General features: G+C 40.9%; 1 protein-coding gene across 6 annotated transcripts in view; it reads left to right on the top strand.

The window, feature by feature from the left end:
* CBX5 (chromobox 5) overlaps positions 157-25,344 on the top strand; it is a 38,445-nt gene continuing 13,257 nt past the window's right edge. The window contains exons 1-4 of one of the 6 annotated variants that reach the window (XM_021091742.1): positions 169-311; positions 478-574; positions 19,517-19,695; positions 24,713-24,899. In XM_021091742.1, coding sequence (XP_020947401.1) covers positions 19,559-19,695; positions 24,713-24,899 — 324 coding nt within the window. In that variant the 5' untranslated portion in view covers positions 169-311; positions 478-574; positions 19,517-19,558. Of the gene's footprint in view, positions 312-477; positions 642-17,470; positions 17,602-17,668; positions 17,843-19,306; positions 19,327-19,516; positions 19,696-24,712; positions 24,900-25,344 lie in introns of those variants that run through there. The other 5 variants (XM_013997582.2, XM_021091740.1, XM_005663849.3 and 2 more) reach the window with 5 other exon arrangements.

The following is a 25,344-nucleotide window of genomic DNA, read 5'->3' as shown; positions in this document are numbered from 1 at the left end:
GTAAAATGGCGAGTTTACGCAGGCGCGCTAAGAAGTTCCGCCCGGAGCTTGCAACACGTGAAATGGCGGGCAGGAGACAGCGGCGAACCTAAGGCGCCTGCGTAGTGGCGGGAGTTGTGCCCCCTTTTGCGCAGGCGTAATGGGCGGGGAAAGGGTCGGGTCCCAGGATTGGTCGCGCAGGCGCAGGGAAGGATCCGTTTTGGCGGGCGGTTGGCGTTGCGCAGAAGGCGGCGGCGGCGGTGGCTTGTGGTCCGGCCGCACCACAGAGGAACAGGCGAGGCGTTAGCGTGAGTGATCGGTCTCGACCCCCGGTAAGTGGCGGACCATCTTGCCTACCCATACGAGGTCTTGAACTGACTCCAACTGGGCCCGTTATTGTGTGAAATGAATGGACCTCGGGGTGGGGGCTCGTGAAGGGGGAGCGGTGAGATCGGCCAACCAATGGAAGAACGGGGGCGGGATGTTTTATCCCCGTAGGTTCTGTGGAGCTTTGCAGCGGAAGAGTTTGACTGGCGAGTGTATAGGCCAATTGGGGCTGTCCTTAGCTGCCGACTCATCGGTCCTTGGGCCATCGGTATGTGGGAGGCGGGCTTTCTCCTCCTGAGCAGCATCTCACTGAGCCAATGAGCACGAAGCGCGCGGTAGGTTGGGCTCCTCCAAGAGGCCACGATTTGACTCCAATGGGGGATGCGGGAGTTGGGCGGTTAGGTGGATGGACCAAATCGGGAGCCAGTAGGCGAGCAGCCTCTGGAAAGCGCTCAGGCTGTTCGTCCAATCAGCGCTCCAAAAGAGGGAGGTCTTAGATTTGGGGATGCGAGGAAGGGGATTCAATGCCTGTGATGGCGCGTAGGGGCTATTTTATTCACAATGACTTTAACAAAACCTGTGGGCCTCCGTGCCACACTTCTCTGGTAGGAAAGCTGTTAAGTTTGGTCCTGTATTCCTCGGTTTTGGCTCTTTCCCCCCCACAACGGTATATCTCACCATCCAGCACTTTAGGTTTTGGAGGGGAACAAGGGATGTCAAAGACATGACTGGAAAACTCGCTTCTTTAGGAAGACTGCCTTGAAATGTTAGAACAAATAGAATTTATTTGTACTGTTGTGGAATAGCACCCAAGAAGAGTCTACAAAATAACAGTAATGCATATTTCCACAGACAAAGAAATATTTGTGAACCCATAGGAAATGTTTCGGAAAACTGCATAGCAAAATATGTTAACCTCTAGGGATACAGTGGGTTGGAGACACATCGCATCTCCAGTGTTTACATTTTTGCAGGGATAATAATTTGTAATTAAAAATAAATTTAAAAGCTCGTTGTTTTTGTGTTTTCAGTTATAGTCAAGTACTTCTCACCACCTCCTTACACCTCAAAAAGGTGCTGTTTTTCAGTTAAGAACTAAAGCGATTCTTGGTTTAAACAAACAAATTTTAAAAAGATAATTTTTTTTTTTGAGTACTGATAGTCATGATGTTAAGTGCTTTACAAGCATTGTCCAATTCCTTTATCTTAGGCTCTGCTCTGAGGAACTTTCTCCTCCATATATATATATCTCTTTACATTGTTACAGATCTTCTTAGGCCTTCTTTCTGCTGTTCCTTTAAGGATATCTGGATTTGGATAAAAAGGAAGTTGCTTAAGGAGGGTGATACTTAGGGTGCTGGAGACGGAACCCATCCATCACCTGGGTTATTTTTTGCCTTTTGATTATAGAATTTCAAAGTATTTCCTGTGCAGTCCATATCCTGTTAGTAATGCTTGTTCTACTCATTCCACTATGTTTTAGTAAACCATAGAAATTTTCATTACGTTTTGACTGTATGAGAGTCTATACTGCCCCTCCCCCTTTTTTGGCCGCACCTGTGGCATAAGGAAGTTCCTGGGCTGGGGATCTAACGTGCACCACAGCAGTGATCCAGGCTGCTGCAGTGGTGATTCTGGATCCTTAACCTACTGCCTCATAAGAGAATTCCTATACTCCTCTGTTATTAACTGCCTTATTTAGTATCAAGGGACAGTTGTTTAAATACTGTAGTAAGTTCAAATACACATGAAGAAGTTCTGTTATGATTAGAGATCTTTGTAACACTGTGCAAAAGGATGATTTTTAGCTGAGCTTATCCTGAACAGATTTTCATGTTTTCTGATACTTGAAATGGAAAATCTGTTTCATATTTGCGTATAAACTATAGGTATGCTAATAGTGTAGCTACTTGGTTTATAAGAACTGAAGTGATATAGATTAAGAATTTCTGTCCCTAATTTATTTAAATTTGAAAGGAATACAATCTTGATCTGTAGGGTTTCTCAGCTTCAGTGCTATTTACATTTTGAGCCTAGTAAGTGCATTTCACCTCCCCATACCCCCACTTGTGACAATCAAAGTTTTCCCAATTGTCCTGGGAGGGAGGGGTGCAAAATCTCCACTTGGAAACCATTTATCTGGGAGTTCCTTTCACGGATCAGTGGTTAACGGGCCCAACTAGGATCCATGAGGATGCAGGTTCGATCCCTGGCTTCGAGCAGTGGGTTAGGGATCCAGTGTTGCAGTGAACTGTGGTGTAGGTTGAAGATTCTGCCTGAGTCCCATGTTGCTGTGGCTTTGGCATGGGCCAGAGGCTGTAGCTCTGATTCGTCCCCTAGTCTGGGAACTTCCATATGCCATGGGTGCAGCCCTAAAAAAAGGACAAAAGACCACAAGTAAATAAATAAATGAAAATAAAAAATGAGACATCGTAGAGTTGATTATCTTGTCAAAATATTTTGTTTTTTGCCAATTGGAAATCAGAGGGAGAAGATGAATGTTTAGGAAGTGTCCTTGGTAAAGTGGATCACTGAGTCCTTATGATTATCTGTTCAGATAGAGCATGATCATTGTTTCATTGGGTAAAAGAAAACTTTCATTAAGATTTTTACCATTTCTTGCAGTTTAAACATTGATTGCATCTTATGTTTGGCTTCCTGAAATAATAGCAAATGTGTTTTTGAAGAATGTAGACTTTGCTTCAGATGTTTCTTGTATTCTTATCTGATTTATTTCTCTTTCCTTTACTAGCATTCTTTTGGATCAGTATCTCAAACTTTTTTGACCTTGACCCAGAGTAAGAAATACATTTTACACTGACCCTGTAGGCACGTTGAAAAAAGTTTCACTATGCAGATAAATGTTCAAAGCACTGACATTTTCTCTTCTGTAGTACACTGTATCATTTGGTTAAAAACACAAGTCGATTTCTGCTAAACTGATTTTTCAGCTATGTAGAGACACATGCGTTGGAGGAAAAAGAAATACTGATTTGGGAGTTCCCTTATGGTGCAGTAGGTTAAAGATCTGGCATTGTCACTGTAGAGACTCGGGTCACTACTGTGGTTCGGGTTCAGTCCCTGGCTCAGGAGCATGCTGTAGGTGTGGCCAAAAAAAAAAAAGAAAAGAAAAAGAAGGAATACTGATCTGAAGAATAGATAACCAAATCATCCCACCTTAGATTACTCTTGAGTAGATTGCTCTCATCTCCAGCTCCAGTTACTTGGGTCTATAAAGAAAATGATCAGCCACCCCTTATTTGATGTTTTTAATTTGAAACATTTCATGACTTCAACCTAGACTTTTTGGTGTACAAATAAAAATTGCATGTTTTATTGTGAATTCTTTTAGAGTGTCACAATTAGTAGGTCTGACAAACATTTCTCTCTGGTGGGGTAATTTTTCATTGAAATTCTGAGACTGTCACATTGAAAATCCCAAGTTTAGACTTGTATTTCTTGCCTTTGGAGTACCTGGTTTGGTTGTTAACTTGTTAACCACTCTGTTAACAATAAAAAGCACTGAACCTAGTATTACAAAAATTAAGTTTTAAGCACTTATGCTTAGAACTTAGAGGCATAATATTGTATCCAAACAAAATGATTTTTCACTAAAAGGGAAAATAACATATCTTCAGTGGTTTTTCTGAAATCTAGTAAGTAGAAAGCTTCTTGTCTGGGTAGGCAGTGATCAGGATGATAACTGGGGCAAGAGAAAGAAAGAACATACCTCTGAGGTGACTGGATTTTTATATGTCTAGGCAAGTTCTGTTGATTTTCTGAGCCCTTGACAGTAGCTCTGGAAAGACAGAAAGGTATCCAGGGTACAAAGGTTTCTCAGAAAGACTAGTAATTTTTTCCATTTATTGAGGTATTTTATTCAACCACATAGCGTGATTTATATGTCTTATTGAAACAGCACATTTAACATCCCCTGGTAAAGCATTTCTTTTTTTTCCTTGTCCTTTTAGTCTATTTTTATTTCCATTCACTTTAGATGAAATTGGGCCTCAATTCTCTGAATGTTGATTTTTAAAAGCAGTAAATTACACTGTAAGATAACATTTATGACTGAGTATGGCTGATACTTAAACGTATTACTGATAAACTTGGACTCTGGGCAGTTGCCTTTTTTTCCCTGACAGAAACTGATTTTTCCTTCCCTACTTATAGCGGATGGCTTTAGCTGACCATTGCACTAATGGGAAGGAGTCCAGGTCATCCTGAGAAGAGTTGGCTTGTGCAGAGTCCAAGACGCAGATTTGTTAGATTTCTGTGAGCCACTTGAAGCCACATATTCATTTCTGATGACAACTTTACACTTGTGTTGGCAGAACACCCACAGTGACAACTGTTGCCTATGTTTAGTCTGTCCGGGAGCTCTACCAGCTAGCATGTTTGGGAAAACCTACACTGTTCTTGTTAGCAGCTTTGTAAATATTAGACCTTTCTGCGTTCATCTTCTCAGATCTGCCATACTTTGGGGAAATTGCATCCTGTGATCGATTGCCTTAATTTATCCTTCGAAATGAAGGAGTAAAGGTTTTAGGCATTCTTTGGGTTACTTAAAACACAATTCTTTTTGGATCATTAATTGGAATTATATATGTCCAGCTTATGATTTTTAAAATTTTATTTTCCTTATGTGTTAGTTTCTTGTGGTTGCAATTACCACAAACCTGGTGTCTTCAAACAATAGGAACTTCTTTTCTCTCACAATTCTGGAGGCCAGAAGTCTGCAGCCAAGGTGTTGAGCCCATTCTGGAGGCCCTGTGGGAGAGTCCCTTCCTTCCATTTCCAGCTTCTGGCTGTTTTCAGTATTCCTTGGTTTATGGCCTTGTCTTTCCCTGCTGTGTCTTCATATTTCCTTCTCTGTGTGTCTGTCTCAGAACTCTGGCCTTTCTTCAAAGGATACATGTGATTGAATTTTTTTGTTTGTTTTTTGTCTTTTTGCCATTTCTTGGGCCGTTCCCGTGGCATATGGAGGTTCCCAGGCTAGGGGTCTAATCGGAGCTGTAGCCACTGGCCTACGCCAGAGCCACAGCAACGCGGGATCCGAGCCGCATCTGCGACCTACGCCACAGCTCACGGCAACGCCGGATTGTTAACCCACTGAGCAAGGGCAGGGACCGAACCCGAAGCCTCATTAGTCGGATTCGTTAACCACTGCTCCATGACGGGAACTCCTGTCTTTTGTCTTTATAGGGCTGCACCCGTGGCATATAAAGGTTCCCAGGCTAGGGGTCTAATTGGAGCTGCAGCCACTGGCCTACACCAGAGCCACAGCAACGCAGGATCCGAGCCGAGTCTGCGACCTACACCACAGCTCACAGCAACGCCAGATCCTTAACCCACTGAGTGAGGCCAAGGATTGAACCCACAACCTCATGGTTCCTAGTCGGATTCCTTAACCACTGAGCCACAACGGGAACTCCCTCTTTTTTTTTTTTAAACGTGATTGAATTTAAGCCCCACCAGATAATTCAGGGTTAATTTCTGCTTTCACATCATTAAATCACATCTTAATAATCATGCAGGTTTGAGTGACTAGGTCATGGTCTTTAGTGGGGTTGGGGGGGTGTGATCATGCAGACCATTATACCCTATTTCTCCAATCCCTATCCAAATATAAGTTATTTTCTAAAATGAGGGGTGGACTTCCCTGGTGGCCTATTAGTTAAGGATCTGGTATTGTAACTGCTGTGGCTTGGGTTCAGTCCTTTACCCGGGACCTTCTGCATGCTGTGAGCATGGCCAAAAAATATAAAATAAAAATTTTTAAAAAGGTGACTCAAAAACTCATTCTAATATTTGGGGCCATTATAATCCACTGGTGGTCTTGCCTAGGACTTGAGGGACAGAATACTGAGTTGTTGGCTGGTTGTCAACCCCTCAAGTATTAAGGAAAAAGATTGTATACATGTATGTGTAACTGGGTCACCATGCTGTACAGTAGAAAATTGACAGAACACTGTAAACCAGCTATAATGAAAAAAATTAAAATCATAGTATTAAAAAAAAAAAAAAAAAAAGACAGCCCAGGGTAGCAAACATGTACTTGTTAATTGTGTGGAATTTTCTTAAAAAAGTATCATGAACTAGCTGGGCCACTTTTCACTGTCATTCTTATAAGGCTGTGGACTATATGGTCTGAATTTCCTATCCAGTAAGGATAGTTCATCAAATTTAAACACAGTCAATTATATCCCCATTAAAAATTTTTAAGGAGTTCCCTGGTGGCTGAGTGGTTAAGGATCTGGCTGGCATTGCCACTGCTGTGGCTCGAGTCCAGTCCTTGCTCTGGGAACTTTTGTATGCCTTGGGCACAGCCAAAATAAATAAATACATTTTTAAAGGAGGGGAATAAGCAGAATTTTAAGAAAGAAAAAACAGCACTGCCAGATTTTTCTACTTGGAACTAAATCATGGACCTAGTTTAAAATTTTTTCTCATGCAGTCTTATTCTTCAGTCTTAATAAATATAAGTGCCTTTTCCATTGTGTTTCTTTGCTAGGAAGGACACCAGAAAGCCTGGGATTGAGATGGTGTCATTGAAAGGACTATTTCAAGATCAAGTTTTATAACACACTCATTATTTATTTCTTCATGGAAAGGAGGAACCAAATTGAATTCAAGTATTTCTGTGATTGTAATCTACAATTCTTAGAATAAAGCAAGTTCATATCTGAGCCAGCGGGCATAATTATGTCAGAATAAAATGCCCTCTGCTAAAGAGGTCAACTAACAGGCTGGGAAATCTATCTTAAGTTTGGTTTCTGAGGCAAATCCTTGAACTCCATGTGCCTTGTTTCTCATCCCTAAATCAGTGAGACTCACTTACCGCACAGGGAGTTATGGAGGGTAATATACTGCTAATTTGTTCAGTATTTCACAATAATAAATTATATCTAGGAATCTGATAAAACATAGGCAAACCCCATTTATATGTGTAATGGGAGACAAGCGTAGATAAAACTTACAGATAGTACAGAAAATTCATTAAAGTTATTTTTAAACTACTGTCATCAGACATTTTACCTTCTGTTTTCTGTGTATTTTCCAAAGTGCTTTTCTTGTTCTTTTTCCATAACAGACATGAGGTAGGTAGGACAAATAGCTAACACTAGGTTACATGATAGAGGGATCAATTCAGGAGGACACAACAATCCCAAATTTTACACAACTAATAATAAGCATCAAGGGGGTTCCCTTCGTGGCTCAATGTAACAAACCCAACTAGTATCCATGTGGGTTAAACAATCTGGATCCGGCATTGCCTTGAGCTGTGGTTAAGGTCACAGATGCCGCTTGGATCCCACGTGGCTGTGGCTGTGGCTGTGGTGTTTAGGCCGGCGGCTACAGCTCTGATTTCACCCCTAGCCTGGGAACCTCCATATGCCACGGGTGTGGCCCTAAAAAAGACCCAAAAAAAAGCGTCAAAATACAAGAAAAAAACAATAGAACTAAATAATACACATCTGCAGTTTTGGAAATTTTAACACCCTCATTCAGTAATTAATAGAATTAGATGAAAATCGGTAAGGAAATAAACTTGAACAATACTGTCAATGAACATAATATAACTGACATTTATTGAATATTCCATCCAACAGCAGCAGAATACACATTTTTTTTTCTTTTGAAAGCGGGGGGCGGGGGTAGTCCTACAGTGTGCTGTGGCTTGTTGTGGGATCTCAGTTCCCAGACCAGGGATTGAATTCAGGCCATAGCCGTGAAACCGCCAAGTCCTAACCACTAGACTACCAGGAAACTTCCTTTTCTTTCTTTTTTTAAGAAAAATATATTCTTTTCAATTGCAAAGGAAGATTTACCAAAACAGACCATCTTCTGTCATAAAACAAATCTCAAAATTAAAAGGATTTGTAAACATAAAAATACAAAGGATGTTCCTGACCATAACACAATTAAATTAGAAATCAGTAACTGAATGACATCTGGAAAATCCTCAAACATTTGAAACTAAACAACACACTTCTGAGCAATCCATGGATCAAAGAGATCACAAAGAAGAAAAAGATTTTGTCCATGTCCATGGTATGCAGAAGTTTGGGGACCATGGATCAAACCCTCACTATAGTAGCATCACCGATCTCCAGCCCACTGAGCTGCCAGGGATTTCCATTTAGAAAATACTTTGAACTGAATAAAAATGATAACATGTCAAAATTTGGGATATAACTAAGTGCTTAGAGAAAATTTTATAATTTTTATAATTTTAAATGCTTTAATTATAAAGGTAGAAAGGAGTTCTTTTGGCTCAGTGGGTTAAGAACCCACAGACCATAGTGTCTGTGAGGATGTGGTTCGACCCCTGGCCTTGCTCAGTGGGTTAACAATCCAGCGTTGTTGCAAGCTGTGGATTAGGCTGTAGATGTGGCTCAGATCTGGTGTGGCTATGGCTTTGGTGTAGGTCTGCAGCTGCAGCTCCAATTTGACCCCTAGCCTGGGAACTTCCATATGCCGCAGTTGTGCCTTGGTTAAAAAAAAAAAAAAAAAAAAAAAGGCAAAAAGATCTAGAGTCCATGTTTCTATTTTAAGAACCCAGAAAAAGAAGCAATAAGAGTAATGATGTTTAGGAGTCACCGATGTGGTGCAAAAGGCTTGGCAACATCTATGCAGTGCCAGGACTTGGGTTCAATCCCTGAATCAGTGAGTTAAAGGATCTGGTGTTACTGCAGCTGCCATGTAGGTTACAGTTTCAGCTTGTATCTGATCCCTGGCCTTGGAACTATATGCTTCAGGGTGGCCAAAAAAGAAAGTAATGATGTTTAAGGGTACAAACTTGTGTGTAACAAGTAGTAGATAAGCTCTAAAGATATAATGCATGGATAATGAATGTAGATAATAATATGTTACTGTAATTATGTAATGTAATAAATATCACATTGTCTACCATATTACAAAACACAAATGTATCAAAGTAACTCTGTAACCTTAAAATTATAGTGTTACATGTCAATTTTTTTTAATTAAAAAAAGAAGAGCAGGAATTCCCATTGTGGCTCAGCAGCAATGCACCATCCATGAGGATGTGGGTTCAGTTTCTGGTAGTGCTTGGTGGATTAAGGATCCAGTGTTGCGGTGAGCTGTGGTGTAGGTTGCAGACATGGCTTGGATCCTGCGTTGCTGTGGATATGGTGTAGGCTGGCAGCTGCAGCTCCAACTCCAATTTGACCCCTAGCCTAGGAACTTCTGTATGTGTGGCCCAGAAAAGAAAAAAAAAAAAAAAAAGCAAATTAAACCGAAAGAAAGAAAATGAAGGTAAAAGCAGTAAGTAGTTGATGAAGTATAAAACAGAAAAATCAATGAAATTGAAAGTTTTTTCAGATCAATAAAATTAATAAGCAAGTTTGATCAGGGGAAATATAAACACAAATTACTAATACCAGGAATAAGAGAAGGGATATCACTACTGATCCTATAGATGCTTAAAGGGTATTGAGAGGAGTTCCCACCTTGGCACAGTGAGTTAAGAATCTTACTGCAGTAGCTCGGGTCCTTGCAGAGGCTGGGGTTTGATCCCTGGCCTGGCACATAGTGGCTTAAAGGATCCAGCATTGAGGCAGCTGTGCAGCTCAGATTCAGTCCCTGGCCTAGGGATTTCCATTTACTGCAGGTGAGGCCATTAAAAAGTGGGGGAGGGCCAATAAGGGAATATTAGAACAACTATGCCAATACATTCAATATCTAAGATAAAATGAATGGCTTCCTTGAAAGACAAACTACTGAAGCTCACTTCAGAAGAAATTCAGAACCTCACTAGCCTTATATCTATTAAGAAAATGGAATTTGTAGTTAGAAACCTTCCCACAGAGAGAACTCCATGTCCGGATGGCTTTATGGGGTGAATTTTCCAACCCTGATGGGAGAAATATCAATTCTATACAGGCTCTTCCAGAAGATAGAAGAGGAGGGAACACTTGCCAAAATGTTCATTATTTTTAAATTCCACTAGCAGACATTTATATTCTGTTTGGTCTACATTTTTAAGTGTTTTCTGCACACACACACACACACACACACACACACACACCCCACTGCCATAGACCTATGAGGTAAGTAGGGCAAGTAGCTAACACCCTTCAAGTTAAGTGAACTGTCAAGTTCAACCTTTCAGTGATCTCCTTGGGATAGGACCCACATCTTATTCTTATTCATGATATTGCCGCTGTTAACAAGTTGCCCTTTTAGTAGCTTTTTTGTATTACTCTTTGGAGACCCTGCTAACCAGTGCTGACTTAATCAAGGAGACACTTAAAATCCTTAGTCCTTAAGTTGAGGACTGGGCTAGACTCAATGCCCATGCATTGCTTGGCAGCTACTAGGCCCTCAATAAATGTCCCAACCAATAACCAACCAATCAATTTTAGAGCAAAGAACAAAATTACTATATTAATCATCCTTTTGGCATAGGATCTGAATTGGGAGGATGGTTGGAAGCCAGACAAGAAGAGGCAGAAACATCTCACTTGGTTTAAGCAACATGTCAGAATGCTCAGTGGAAGAGCTGGGTGGTCTGACATTGGCCATCCCTTTGGCTGTTTATCTGATGGTGGCCTTTCTTTGCATTTAACTATCAATATATCTGAAGTGTAGAGCACACTTTTATGATATTGTGGTATAGTAATTCACACTTAAATGTCAATAGAGACACTTGCAAAGATGTACAAGGTTCAATAATTTCTGGTGTGGGTTTGTTTCTCCTGTCATCACCCATTATGTATTTTTTTACAGCTTTTAAATTGCCACGGAGAGGAATTGGTCAGGATCTTAACAGATGGCCAAGGAGCTGCCAAGGATACTGTTGTATAGGATGGGAAAAAGTTCAATACTGGCTTGATTTTATTTGTCTAAATTGTAGACTATGATTTCAGTGTAATTCATGTCACTAACACACCAAGGTAACGGCAAAGCACAAAATTATGCCATATGCTCTCTTTACCCCCTGAAGTTTTACAGTCTGAGATATCGTTCTTATTCCAATTGTATAAAAAGTCCTCTTTGGGGGGGGGTCAGGATATATTAATTAGATTTTAGCATATTGATTTAAAGTCTAATACCATCTCAACAGTAATATTAGAGATTTTTAGATATTTTAGTTTATGGTTATGCAAATTTGTATGTCTCCTGAGTCTCTGCTGAACAAAGACTCTGATAGAATATAAATTGTCTGGCATAGTAGAAGCTCTTCCTTAAAATAGAGGATTTGTTGAAATGACCTGATGGGGCCCTGGTAACCCTTAAGCTGCTGATGTCCAAAATGTGTACAAGCTAGATAAGCATAGTCTTTAATTTTATGGCTGTTTGGAAAATACCTTATGACCATAATTTTATTTGGGGGTGGACATTTCAGTTCTTTTTTAACCCTTCCATATTTTGTGAATATGACCTGCCAGAGTGGTATGTGAAAATTGAAGTTTCATGGTAATCTACTCAAATGTTGCTATTACCCATTTTTTCTTAAGACATCAAGAATTTGTATGTTACTGCTAAATATTCCAGTGAACCATACTTAAAACTTTTGAGCAGTTCTGAGAATTGCTGTAATACACTTTCATTTATATTTTTAGTGGTGGTCAGAGCTTGGAGGACAGTATAGCTAAGTGAAATTTATAAGGCAGCCTTTATCTCTATTTATAATCTATATGTTTTAATCTAAAAGAACAAATGTCTCTTTACTCCCTTGCTCGCTGGAGCAAGAGTCTTAGATAATCAACAAATAGGATACTTGGCCCCAGAATAATTCTGTGACTGGCTGAAACAGTGCCTTGGCCTGATTTTTAAAGAATCACAAACTGGAGCTGTGTTAGCCAAGGGAGAGCCTTTCCTCTTTCCACACTCCTCTCTATTAATAAAGTTTGTGTTGTCTGTTTGTGGCTTGTTAATGATAGGGGTGTTAACGACCACAGTTAATCTTCCTCCTCAACTCTTTCCTAATCCAGTCTCTTAAACAGACATTTAAAAAGCTTTTAACTCCTTTTGAATTGGGTGCTCATAGGCTTTTGGTGGAGGTGGAGTGATAGTTATCAGCTCATTTAACAAAACCTGAGACAGCCAGGACAGCTGTAATGTGCATCTCTATACTGTGTTTTTGTTAAAGTGCCACATGCCTAATACTTTGGAAATCATAAATCTAGTGGAAGAAAACATCTTTATAAAGGGTATTTTAGTTTTATGCTGTATGTATTACAAACCTAAAGCCAATGGTACTTGTAGATCCATAAAGAGCAAAGAACTTAGACCAGATTAAAATGGTTCTGTAAATTTAGTTTCTTTTCATCTGTTTTATTTTCTACAATATGGCTATAAAGAAGATGCCTTAAAGACAGTGTTGTAGCTGACACTTTAATCTTCATATAAGCCAACAGGTTTCATCAAGGGCCTTAGGGGAGAAATGGGAATTTATCAAGCCTGGACCAACTAAAGTCACCCATCATGGGCATATTTAATTAATAATGTGATAGGGACCTTTAATATGCCCTTGCTCTTTCCTGCTCTTTAGAATGGCTTTCTTTATAGAGGATTTTGCTTTCTTAGTGGCCTTGGAGAATTTATGTTAAATTTCTAAAATGGGAATTCCCTTTGTGGCTCAGTGGTTAACTAACCTGACTAGGATCCACAGGGATGCGGGTTCGATCCCTGGCTTTGTGCAGTGGGTTAAGGATCCAGCATTGCCGTGAGCTGTGGTGTAGGTTGCAGACACAGCTTGAATCCAGTGTTGCTGTGGCTGTGGCATAGTCCAACAGCTGTAGCTCCAATTCGACCCCTAGCCTGGGAACTTCCATATCCCAAAAAAACTCTAAAATGAAGAGAGCTCAGTGATTATATATTTTGACATTTTTAAACAATACAAAGAAAGCTTAGAGAAAGATATAGAATTATATGTGTATATATATCCATATGCTTTTGCTTGTATGTGCTACACCAAGATCTAAGAAAAGCCACGAGGACAGCTGGCATAGTGACTGGGGGGAGGGAAGAAAAAATTAGTGACTAGAGGGACTAGAGTGGAGCCTGAACTAGACAGAGCAGCGGGATACCAGAGATCCCATGTAGGTGGTTCTCTGCTTCTAGGATTGATTGGTTAATGCAAATAGCTAATCATCCCTCCATTCTTCTGGATTGCGCCAACTTTGTATAATGACCTTTCTGTAATTTCTGAGTACTGGCACTTTTACCATTTTTTCTTTTACCTTTATAATGTGTGGGTTTTTTTGTTTTGTTTTGTTTTGTTTTGTTTTTAATCCCTCTCTTTCTGCTTCACCTCCTCACCACCACCCCCCCTTTTTTTCTGGAAGATTCGTCTGTTAAAGAAGTTTCCTGTCATCACCTTGGAATGTGGGTTCTGACTGTGCCTGACCACAAAGCTTTTTGATGTTTGTCCAAGGCTGAATTCTCACCAGATCCCTGGTTTAGGTGTTTTCCCCCAGTGCTCTGAGGCCTATAAGGTGAATTTGCCTTGTGTCATTTATGTGAAGCGTTGGTGGACCCTGCCTGCTCTTTCTCATGATCTGATGGGCAGTTAAATTGCTGGACTGTCTATAGTTGTTGATGCCTTTACCAGAGAGTTCCTGTGTATGTTTAAGAAAAGGCTAAGAGTTGTTATGTCTGTACGACTAGAAACTTGAGAAGCTGCTCACCCTTTCCCATGGAGATTTCTACAAGGATAATAAGGTTGTGTGCAGAGGCTCAGCCCTTCTTCCTCTGTCATGGTATCAAGATTCTACCTTAATCACTCCATCATCCTGCCAGCCATGTCTCATTTCTCACACTGGAAAGCTCCCTCCTCCCAAGCTCAGCGTGAACCACCAGTCTCGATGCTTTATCTGGTCCAGGCACTAGCCCTTAAATTGTCCGTCTGGCTTTGTGTTTCATTTGACCCTAATACACTGGGTCACGCTGTCTAGAAGAGAATTATGTCCCCTCCGATGTCTGAGTGCATTTCTCATTTCTTACTGCTGCTCCTGAGCAGATCTGTAACTTCAAGGTTAAGATAAGACACATTCCATCAGAACTATGTCGTCATCCTTGCCAGCTTCTGATCTGTGACTGTCCAGGAGATTTACAAGACAATTGCATGCCATTCTTTACAGAATATTATGGTTGGACTCTGACTCTTGGCATCAGGCCCAATTTGATTTGTCAGCTGTTACAAAACCCATTTCCCAAAGAGAGAGGGATCTTAGCCTTGTGCCTTTTAGGCGGTTCTTAAGAGTGGGAAGGAAGGACTTGATCTGGCTCTTTATTTCCTGATTTTTTTTTTTCTTTTTTAGGGCCGTACCCACAGCTTATGGAGGTTCCCAGGCTAGGAGTCAAATAGGAGCTATAGCTGCCAGCCTACACTATAGCCACAGCAACTCGGGATCTGAGCCACGTCTGCGACCTACAGCTCACAGCAATGCTGGATCCTTAACCCACAGGGATCGAATCTGTGTCCTCATGGATACTAGTCAGATTCATTTCTGCTGAGCCACATCAGGAACTCCCTTTATTTCCTGATTTTTTTTAGGGAAAATTCAATTTATTGTTGAATTCACTTGTTTTAAGTGTTAATATTGCTGTCATTTTTTCCTATCCTTTATCCCTTCACAGAATTGCTGTTAGCCCTTTCATTCTGCTATCTCCAATGCCTGTCTTAGTTTCAAGGAATAAGAATTTTGCCCTTGGAGTTCCCGTCGTGGCGCAGTGGTTAACGAATCCGACTAGGAACCATGAGGTTTCGGGTTTGGTCATTGCCCTTGCTCAGTGGGTTAAGGATCCAGCGTTGCCGTGAGCTGTGGTGTAGGTTGCAGACGTGGCTTGGATCCCGTGTTGCTGTGGCTCTGGCGTAGGCCAGTGGCTACAGCTCCGATTCAACCCCTAGCCTGGGAACCTCCATATGCCACGGGAGCGGCCCAAAGAAATAGCAAAAAGACCAAAAAAAAAAAAAAAAAAAAAAAAGAAAAGAATTTTGTCCTTGAGGGAAAGAGTATCTGCCTTTTCTCTGAAGGTTATTAGTTTACCAGCACCTAGTTAACAAAGACACTGTTCTTCCTTGCTGTCTAACGAACATGTTGAACTGCAGGAGTTACTGCATGTGATATGATTTAATGGCTTAGGAATTTGGAAGGTCCCATTTTTCCTGCCTCTGTTGTATTAGGTCCTGTAATATTTTTTACAAAAGCTTCTCTTTGAAGGCCCTTTGGTTTCAATATAAACTTACTTTTTCTCTAGGAGATAGGCAATGGAGATTTATTTGGTCCATTTTAGTGATTCTGGGGTTAGAGCTAAAATTTATTTACTCACCATCACACATGGCAAGTTAATCACAGAATCACAACCCCGATCTAATTCTTGTGGCATTATTTAAATATCCGTTATCTACAAAAAGTTTTAAAAAGTTAGGAAGAGTTGAAATGGGCAGTTTTTACTCACATTTCCTTATGGGTCTATTCAAGTTTGAAGAAATCCTCTATGGATGAAAACTGTCCACTTTGCTCTCATGTCCTAGTATTTCTTCTGATAGCCAAAATAGTCACGATTATATTTTTCTCCTCAACGGATCCTTTGCTTTTTTAAAAAATTAACATCGGCACCTGCAGCATGTGGAAGTTCCTGGGCGAGGGGTCAAATTGGAGCTGCCCCTCTCAGCCTGTGCCACAGCCACAGCAACACTAGATCTAAGCCCCATCTGTGGCCTGTGCTGCAGCTCAGTACCAGATTCTTAACCCACGGAGCAAAGCCAGGGATTGAAACTGCATCGTCACGGAGACAATGTTGGGTCCTTAACCTGCTGAGCCACTCTGGATTCTTTGCTTTTGATTGTCCCTTTTTCTTAATCTTCTGTGACAGCAGCCTCTAGCTCTAAAGACCCATGTCTGTCTGTAAAGTAGGGCAGTGTTTTGGAGATCTAAAACATTCTTTAGGGGAGTTCCCGTTGTGGCACAGTGGTTAACGAATCCGACTGGGAACTGTGAGGTTGCAGGTTCGATCCCTGGCCTTGCTCAGTGGGTTAAGGATCGGGCGTTGCTGTGAGCCGTAGTGTAGGTCGAAGACACGGCTCGGATCCGCATTGCTGTGGCTCTGGCATAGGTCGGCAGGTACAGCTCTGATTGGACCCCTAGCCTAGGAACCTCCATATGCCACGGGAGTGGCCCTAGAAAAGACAAAAAATAAAATAAAAAAAATAAGACATTCTTTAGGACCAAGAAAAAAGAAAATTCATGGGACTGCGAGTCTCTTGAGTATTTCTTTTGTCTCAGTTCTCCTTTTCTCAAGTATTAAGAATCCTTACTATATGAAGCTTTAAGTTATATTATATAATTTAATGTTCCAGGTGCATAGTAATTATTTTAAAATATGTTTTATAACATCACAAGAACAATTAATGAGGAGTTCCTTGTTGCACAGCAGGTTAAAGATACGGCATTGTCATCTCTGCAGCTCAGGTTGCTCCTGTGGCTTGGGTTTGATCCCTTGCCTGGGTACTTCCACATGCCAAGGGTATGGCCAAAAAAAAAGTTAAAAGAACAACTAATGAGAAGTGGTTTTAACAGTAATGGTTATGACTAGATGCTCCCTCTACCCTCTTTTAAAAAATCTACTTAATTAAATTTCTTCCTAGCCTTAATTTCAGTTGAAAGGTTCTTTGGTAGCCCTTCAAGTCTCCAGAATCTGTTTCTTTTTCTAGTAATCCCCCAAGAGAAGGAAGTTGTATAGTATCTTTGAAATACTTCCCATTCCCAGGTCCTCCCCACACCAACAATTTTAATTAACTGTTCAGTGACAGATGGTAGAAAAGGCCTTGTCTGAAATGTTTCTGGAGGGCTGGATTAGGGGGTGGGCAGTTCATTCTGATCATGTGTAGATGGATTTAGCTTTTCCCTGGCGGTCCCCCCTTCTAGTTGAGCTATAATCCTGTTAGTTGATCTTAAAATGCTATTGATTAATTCCCAGTGTTCTTAAAGGAATAAGCACAAGTTTTGGGTTTAAAACCCTGGAGCCAGTTCTCTAGAGCTCTGAAGCCTTAGCCTTGAGGCCAAGGGAGGTACCTTCCAACTTCTCCACCCAGTCTTCACTGAAAAGGAAAGTTAAGCCTTTTAACTTTTCCGTTTGCCTTTCTCCCCCTAGTCTAGTACTGCTGCCAGTTGCCATGGCAATGGACTGGGACAGCTGCGCAGTGGCGCCTAGGCAGCTGGGTGGGGGCGGGGGAGCTGCCAGCCCGCCAAGCCCCAGACCTGGGAGGGGAGGCCCCTCCTGTTAGCCCAGAGGGAAAGAAAGAACTGGGGCGATCCGGTAGGTAAAGGAGGGAACCCCCATTCATCTTCTACCTTTGGGGCTCCTCTTCTGCATGAAGGTATAAAGGGAGATTTTCCTCTTTCCTCCCTCAAACTGAAGAACACATATGTAAATCCTTGTTTTTCCTTGTGAGGCAGGGGAGGCCATAGCCACAATGCTTAACTGCATGCATCTAACCCGGGGCTGGTTTTAACCCCAGCGCTCTGACCTAAACTGCTCAGCTCCCGGAAATTCCAAGGTGAGTGGGGGTGGGGGTGGGGTATTCTCCCTGGAATAGGACATTTCCTGTCTCTGGTGAGGTTGGAGGCTGCTTTTATTTTAAATAAATCAGATTTTTTTTTTTTTTTTGCTTGAAGCTTAGGACTTTCTTCTGAATTCATGGAAAAATTATTTTGAAACCCCTTACCTTAACATTCCTCTGCTTTCCCACCCCACTTCCAAGTAAAGTATTTTAATAAAACCATAGTTTTATTACAGAACAGTAAGGGGCACAAACAGTATTTTGGGTGGGCAGACCTATTGCTAGTAAGTTCTGCAGGTATGATTCCCAACTGTATACTCTTGAAATAATTCCCTAAATCTTGCCAATATGAAGTAAATCGATAAATGCAACTTTTTATGCTACTTGAACAAAATTCTGAGATTAGTAAGTGGCCTTCCCTATTCCTATGGTGGTCTTCTGATCAGGATGGAAATATTTTTTGAGTGCTGAAAAATCTTTAAAGATTACGGCAAGATAAAAATGGAGTTCAGCTAAGAAAACAATTCTGCTCTGTAATCCAGATTCTAGGCACCATTTAACATGGTTAAGGAAGAAGTCTTAAAAATGGGTATGGTAGCAACAATGTGGGAATTTTAAAAACTAGAATCTCTGTTGAGTACCCCCTGGTTGTGCATATTTCTGAGCTTAACTCAATTTCCATTTGTGTTGCCTTGCTTCAGCTTTCCTTGGGCCTATGAATGGTTCCTCTGTGTTTTGAGCCTTCATGTTGATGTGAGTCTGGGACCAGACTTCTTTTCCTCCTCCTCTTCCTTTGGCCCAGAGTCAACTCCAGTTAGAGGAGAGGTACCTCCTTAGTATTTGGATTAGTTGAGCCTTAAGAATTACTGAACAACCCAATGACTAATTTTGATTTTTAGGACTAAAAATTTATTTCTCCTCCCTCCCTGCCTCCTTCCCATGCCCAAGTGAAAGAAGAGGTTTAGTGTGTTTGAGATGTCAGCCTCACTTTTGTGAGCTGATGGATGCTCTGAAGGGACAGGCTCAATTTGTTTAAGGGAAATGTCCTGAATCACTGAAAATGTGGTGAAAGATGCCCGAGCAGGCATTTTCTGTGCTGCTAAGAGACTGTTCAAGGCGCTCAGAGCAGAGGAAAGTTAAATTTTGATGGCTTTTCATTTTTTGTTTCTTTTTTATAAAGAACCTTAGTCACTTTGGGGGGAAAGGTTTTAGTTCTGTCTTGGTTCTTCTAACAGAATGTTTTTCCACATTTTCCAACGAGTTTATGCCTTGTAAACAGTTACAGAAGTATCCAAGACTAAAATCCCACACACTACTTATTTTTTGGAATCTGAAATTAGAAGAGTTAGATAATTGTGCCATCTAATAATTTTGATCTTGTTAGCTGAAGAGAAAGTTGTGGTTTGGAAAGTGAGGATTTACCTGTTTTTGATTAAATTCTTAGGACTCATCTATAGAATGCCTCAAGACCCAAGAAAAAGGTACATGGAAACTTTGTTTTCTAAGTGAATATATAATTTATTTAACATTCAAACTTTGTTAAGGTATGTGCAATATGGCAGTTTTATAGGGGAGCTGCTTTGTATTATACCCCCTGCATTCCATCAAGAAGAGACAGAAAATTTTAACTGCTCACCTGGATTCTGACCGTTATGTCCTTCGCACTTGCAGGAACCCGGTGGCCTTAGTCCTTCAGGTGGAACAGCGTGAGACATGGGAAAGAAAACCAAGCGGACAGCTGACAGTTCTTCTTCAGAGGATGAGGAGGAGTATGTTGTGGAGAAGGTGCTAGACAGACGCGTGGTTAAGGGGCAAGTGGAATATCTGCTGAAGTGGAAAGGCTTTTCCGAGTAAGTACATTCTCTCAGGCTGTGAGACTTTGCACCCGTGCACCATCACCACCGTCTTTGTCTGTTTCTTTCTCTGCCAGCACTCCTTTCGTAAGAGTCAGAAGACACCACAGTAAACTAAGCAAAGTTTCCCCTTTCTTGGAGCAGATGTTCTAAAGAGAAGGCTTTTCAGAGGCAGTATAGTGACTTTAGGAGAGTAGACATGGGGCTGGATTGCCTGGGTCCAGATTCTTGCTCTACCACTTCTAATAAGAGCTGAGTGACCTTGGTGAAGTTTCTTAATCTTTTTTCCTCCTCTGTAAAAGAGGGATAAGAAATAGTATATAGCATAGAGATGTTGGGGAGATGTGTAAAGCCTAATACATCAGTGTAAGTATAAACTGTTATTATTACTATTCTTTTGGATATAACTAAGCTAAAGTACATACATTTAAGCAAAAGGAGGAGGTCCCTTGTGCCTCAACAGAGTAAGGATCCAGTGTTGTCACTGTTGAGGTGATGGTGAGGGTCACCGCTGTGGCTCAGGTTCCATCCCTGGCCTGGGAACTTCTGCATACCAACAAAAGAAACAAACAAAAAGCATAGCTCATAGCTTTTCATAATGATCTTTGGACCTCGAAAGTATCCTAGGATGAGGCACTCATCTTAATGAGAGGCTTAGATCTGAGACCACATTTCCCCCAAATATTTGTTTTTTAAAATTTCAAACCATATATACAGCTGAGGCAAAAAAAAATTGAATGAACACTCAGATACACACCACCTAGTTTCTACAATTACCTTTTTTTTTTTTCCAGCTGTGCCCAAGGCATTTGAAAGTTCCTGGGCTAGGGATTGAACCTGTGCCACAGAAGCAACGTAAACTGTAATCTTTCCCTTTATCCCTCAATGTAGCTTTTTTTTTTTTGCTTTCTGGGGCTGCACTTGTGACACATGGAGGTTCCCAGGCTAGGGGTCCAGTGGGAGCTATAGCTGCTGGCCTATGCCGCAGTCACAGCGACATCAGATCTGAGCCTCGACTGTGACCTACACCACAGCTCACGGCAATGCCAGATCTTTAACCCACTGATCGAACCCGCAACCTCATTGTTCCTAGTTGCATTCATTTCCACTGCGCCACGACGGGAACTCTGTTCAATTTAGCTTTTTAAATAATTTATTTTAAAGACTTTAAAACCCCTCTTTTTAAGTTAGTTATGATGATACTGAAGTGTTGACCATTTAGAATTAGGCGGTAACTGACTTTATGCTGACATGCTGAAATAAATTTTTTTTCTTTTGGAATAAATAGAACTAGACATGTTGGAGTTGATGGTTCAGTGAGTTAAGAATCTGGTGTTTTCACTGCTGTGGCGTGGGTTTGATCCTTGGCCCAGGAACTTCCACATGCTGTGATTTCAGGCCCCCAAAAAACCAAAAACTAGACACATATTGAAGCGTAGAACAGGTAGCTTGAGAAGTGAAATACATGAAGCTGTGTAATCATTAGGCATTTTGCCTTAATTTCTCATTAGTTCTCTTCCCAGGATGCCTGATAACAAAGAACGGATTTTCTTAGAACCCCAGTGAGCTGCTAGGAACTGGTTTAGGCTCCCTAGAGTGGTGCTGTCCAATAGAAATGTAATGCAAGCCACATATGTAATTTTAAATTTTATGGTGGCTACATTAAGACAAGTGGAATTAATTTTAATAATGTGTTTTATTAAACACAACACATCAAAATGCTACTTCAAAATTAATTAATTTTAAAATTATCAGTGAAATTTTACATTTCATGCTAAGAATTCAAAATCTGATGTATATTTTACATTTTATAGCACATCTCCATTCATACTAGCCACATTTCAAGTGCTCATTAACCATGTGTGGCTAGTAGGTACCACGTTGAATATCACAACTTTAAAGTGTGAGACTTAAATATCATGAAAGATTGAATGTTTTCACAGTATCTTTGGACAAAGGAATGATCAGGAGCCTTTGGATTATATCTAAAATTATTGTTTCATGTGGAGCACTGCTGGTGTTTGGGCGGGGGGGACGGTTCATACACTGTACGGGACTTAGCATCTGTAGCACACAGAACACCAAATGTGGGTAGCACAGCACTCAGAATATTTCCATATTTCTAGAGTGATTTCACAACATCCTCTAGAGATGAGAACTGTGAATTTGAGGACCTAGGGTACTAGGAAATAGGAATTTAAATACACCTCAAAAAAAATTTTTTTTTTTTTTCCCTTTTTAGGGCTGCACCTGAGGTATATGGAGTTTCCCAGGATAGGGGTCAAATCAGAGCTGTAGCCATCGGCCCATGCCACAGCCACAGCAACGTCAGATCCAAGCTGAGTCTAAGACCTACACCACAGCTCATGGTGATGCCAGATCCTTAACCCACTGAGAGAGGCCAGGGATCGAACCCACACCCTCATGGTTCCTAGTCAGATTCGTTTCCACCACACCACAATGGGAACTCCTCACCGTAAAATTTTAAAGGTGTTTATTTGGCTCATTGTATCACCACTGGAAATTCCTGGGCATTTTGAAGACTTTCAGGACTATATAATTGAGCTCCAGGTATCTTTCACAGATAGAAGAGGAAGAAAAGGTTTAGGGTTGATGGATTAAACATTTGTCCTTACTTTGTCAGAAATACCTGGAGTTTCATTTAAGACTGCCCCAGCAAATTGTGCCCCTTCAGCCTTGTCTACAACTCAGTACCTACTGCTCACTAGGCAGTGGACATATTCTATTTCATATGTCTCTTGAATTCTCATAACAGCCTTTAGAGGTATTTTCAGTTTATAGATGAGGAAATTAGTTGTTTGCCAAAAGTAACATAACTGGTAAATGCTGAAACAAAGATCCAGCATCAGATTTCTTTGGTGTTAAAGCCCAGATTCTTTTTAAATTATACCGTGATGTCTTTTGGGTGAAAAGTGGTTAATGTAGACACAGCAAGATACAAATATGGTGGGAAAAGGGATAATCTCATTTAGAGGACTGGCTTTCCTTGCTTGAACCAGAGACTCTCCTACCTCCACATCTGCTTGCTTATTGTGCTGCAGTGTTGGCATGCCTCTTGATTTTGGCACCTTAATTTCTTCTGGGATAGTAAACTATATAGTTTGTGGATTTGGGGGGAAAGTTATTGTATGAGGAAGATTTTTTTTTTACCGAAAGAAGAGCTATGAGGGAGAGGCTTTTCCAGTTTGGAAATAAATTTTGTCTCATTCTGAAGCTCTTTTTGCAGAAAGTTGAAGTCTAGAGTAAATATCTCAGATTTTTCTATTCTGCTTCTTATTTGAGTTGAGTTTTTATGGCGTTTGTTCGAACCATTTCTATCTAAAGATACCTTATTTAAAAAAACAAAACCAGGTGTTCCCATCGTGGCGCAACAGAAATGAATCTGACTAGGAACCATGAGGTTGTGGGTTCAATCCCTGGCCTCACTCAGTGGGTTAAGGATCTGGCATTGCTGTGAGCTGAGGTGTAGGTCACACACATGGCTCAGATCTAGCGTTGCTGTGGCTCTGGCATAGGCCGACAGCTATAGCTCCAATTAGACCCCTAGCCTGGGAACCTCCATATGCCACAAGTGTGGCCCTAAAGAGACAAAAAAACCCAATAAAATAACTAAAATATATAGTGCATAAATGTGAAAAAAAAAATTCTTAAGTCATTGAAGGGATTATAGAAACTGCTTCTATGATATCTTTACAAAGTGTCTTAACATAGCTAGTTCTGTTTTCCTCATAGTACAATTCCCTTGATCCAAGTTTAGTTAGATATAATTATTGAGTTTGTATTTTTTTGTGCTTATCAGTCTAAAATGTATTTGGACTACCTAGAGACGATAGGCTTGAATCCAGAGCTTTGAACTAATGCAGTCAAAATTCCAGTTTTGAATCTTTTCCTTCTAATGGTATGCCTACATTGTAATGCTTTAAGCCCATATTGCTTTTTTTCTAAGTATTTTCGATCTTCTAATAATTTGTTGACATTTCTTCAAAATATAAGTCACATATTTAGGATAATATAAACTGGACAACGTATTAGATTTTCCTCTCCAGGATTTGCATAGACGATTATATGTATGAAATCACATTATTTTGCCACTTACAGAGCAGAACTCATATTTGAGTTTTTGTTTTTGTTTTTCCTTTTTATGGCTGCACCTGCAGCATATAGAAGTTCCTAGGCTAGGGGTCAAATTGGAGCCACATCCGCAACCTGCACCACAGCTTGCAGCAACGCCATATCCTTAACCCACTGAGCGAGGCCAGGGATTGAACCTGCATGCTCATGAACACTGTGTCCGGTTCTTAACCTGCTGAGCCACAATGGGAACTCCCAATGTTTGAGTTTTTAATAGCTTTATTGAGACATAGTTTATATACCATAAAATTCATTTATTGGAGTTCCCGTTGTAGCTCAGCAGAAATGAATCTGACTAGTATCCATGAGGATGCAGGTTCGATCCCTGGCCTTGTTCAGTGGGTTAAGGAATCGGTGTTGCCGAGAGCTATGGTGTAGGTTGCAAACGTGGCTCAGATCCCGAGCTGCTGTGGCTGTGGTGCAGGCTGGCAACTGCAGCTCCAATTTGACCCCTAGCCTGGGAACCTCCCTGTGCCATGGGTGCAGCCCTAAAAAGCAAAAAAATAAAAAAGAGCTTCTGGAGTTCCCTTTGTGGCCCAGTGATAACAAACCCACCTAGTATCCATGAGGACATGGGTGCCATCCCTGGCCTCAGTGGGTTAAGGATCTGGCGTTGCCCTGATCTGTGGTGTAGGTCACAGACGCAGCTTGGATTCTGCTGTGGCACAGGCCAGCAGCTACAACTCTTGATTTAACCCCCTAGCCTGGGAACCTCCGTATGCCGCAGGTGCAGCCCTATAAAAACAAAAGAAAAAAGAAAAAGAATAGCGCTTCTTTTCTTGCCTACTTGTCTTCTTTAAATAAGGCATTGGATTCCCCCCCCCTTATTTCTTTGCTTTTTTTCTCCATTCTTCTTGCCCAGGGAGCACAATACTTGGGAACCTGAGAAAAATTTGGATTGCCCTGAGCTAATTTCTGAGTTCATGAAAAAGTATAAGAAGATGAAGGAGGGTGAAAATAACAAACCGAGGGAGAAGTCAGAAAGTAACAAGAGGAAATCCAATTTCTCCAACAGTGCTGATGATATCAAATCCAAAAAAAAGAGAGAGGTAAGCTTTATTTTCCTTTTTCCTCAACAACCTATTTCTTCTGCCACTGTGGCTCCCCCTTCCCCCCAAAAAGGGCATTATTTTGGTTGTTTCCCTTCTCTGGATGGCTACAAGGTAAATTGTTGAACAATAGAGCGTCCAGGGAGATATGTTGATTGACTACAGCGCCCCCTCCTGACTGAGTGAGGAACATAATATGAGTCCTCTAAATTGGGGTTAAGGTGGGAAAATGAAATCCTTGGAAAACATCTCATACTCTGCCTTATTCATGAATACAGGCAGAGTTATCTTAGAGTCTTTGGTGAATTTTGTAAGGATAGAAAGGAACTTTAAAATGTCTTACCATTTCACTTTTTTCTTTCGTGCCAAAATTAACACTTATTTTCAACCCTTTATAATTCTCTGTCTTTTAAAATTAAGGTGAAATCCACAGAACATATAGTTT

Source organism: Sus scrofa, chromosome 5 (genome assembly GCF_000003025.6).
Source record: "Sus scrofa isolate TJ Tabasco breed Duroc chromosome 5, Sscrofa11.1, whole genome shotgun sequence".
Lineage (NCBI taxonomy): Eukaryota > Metazoa > Chordata > Mammalia > Artiodactyla > Suidae > Sus > Sus scrofa.
Note: the sequence above shows the minus strand (reverse complement) of the source record. Positions and strands in the feature narration are given on the sequence as shown.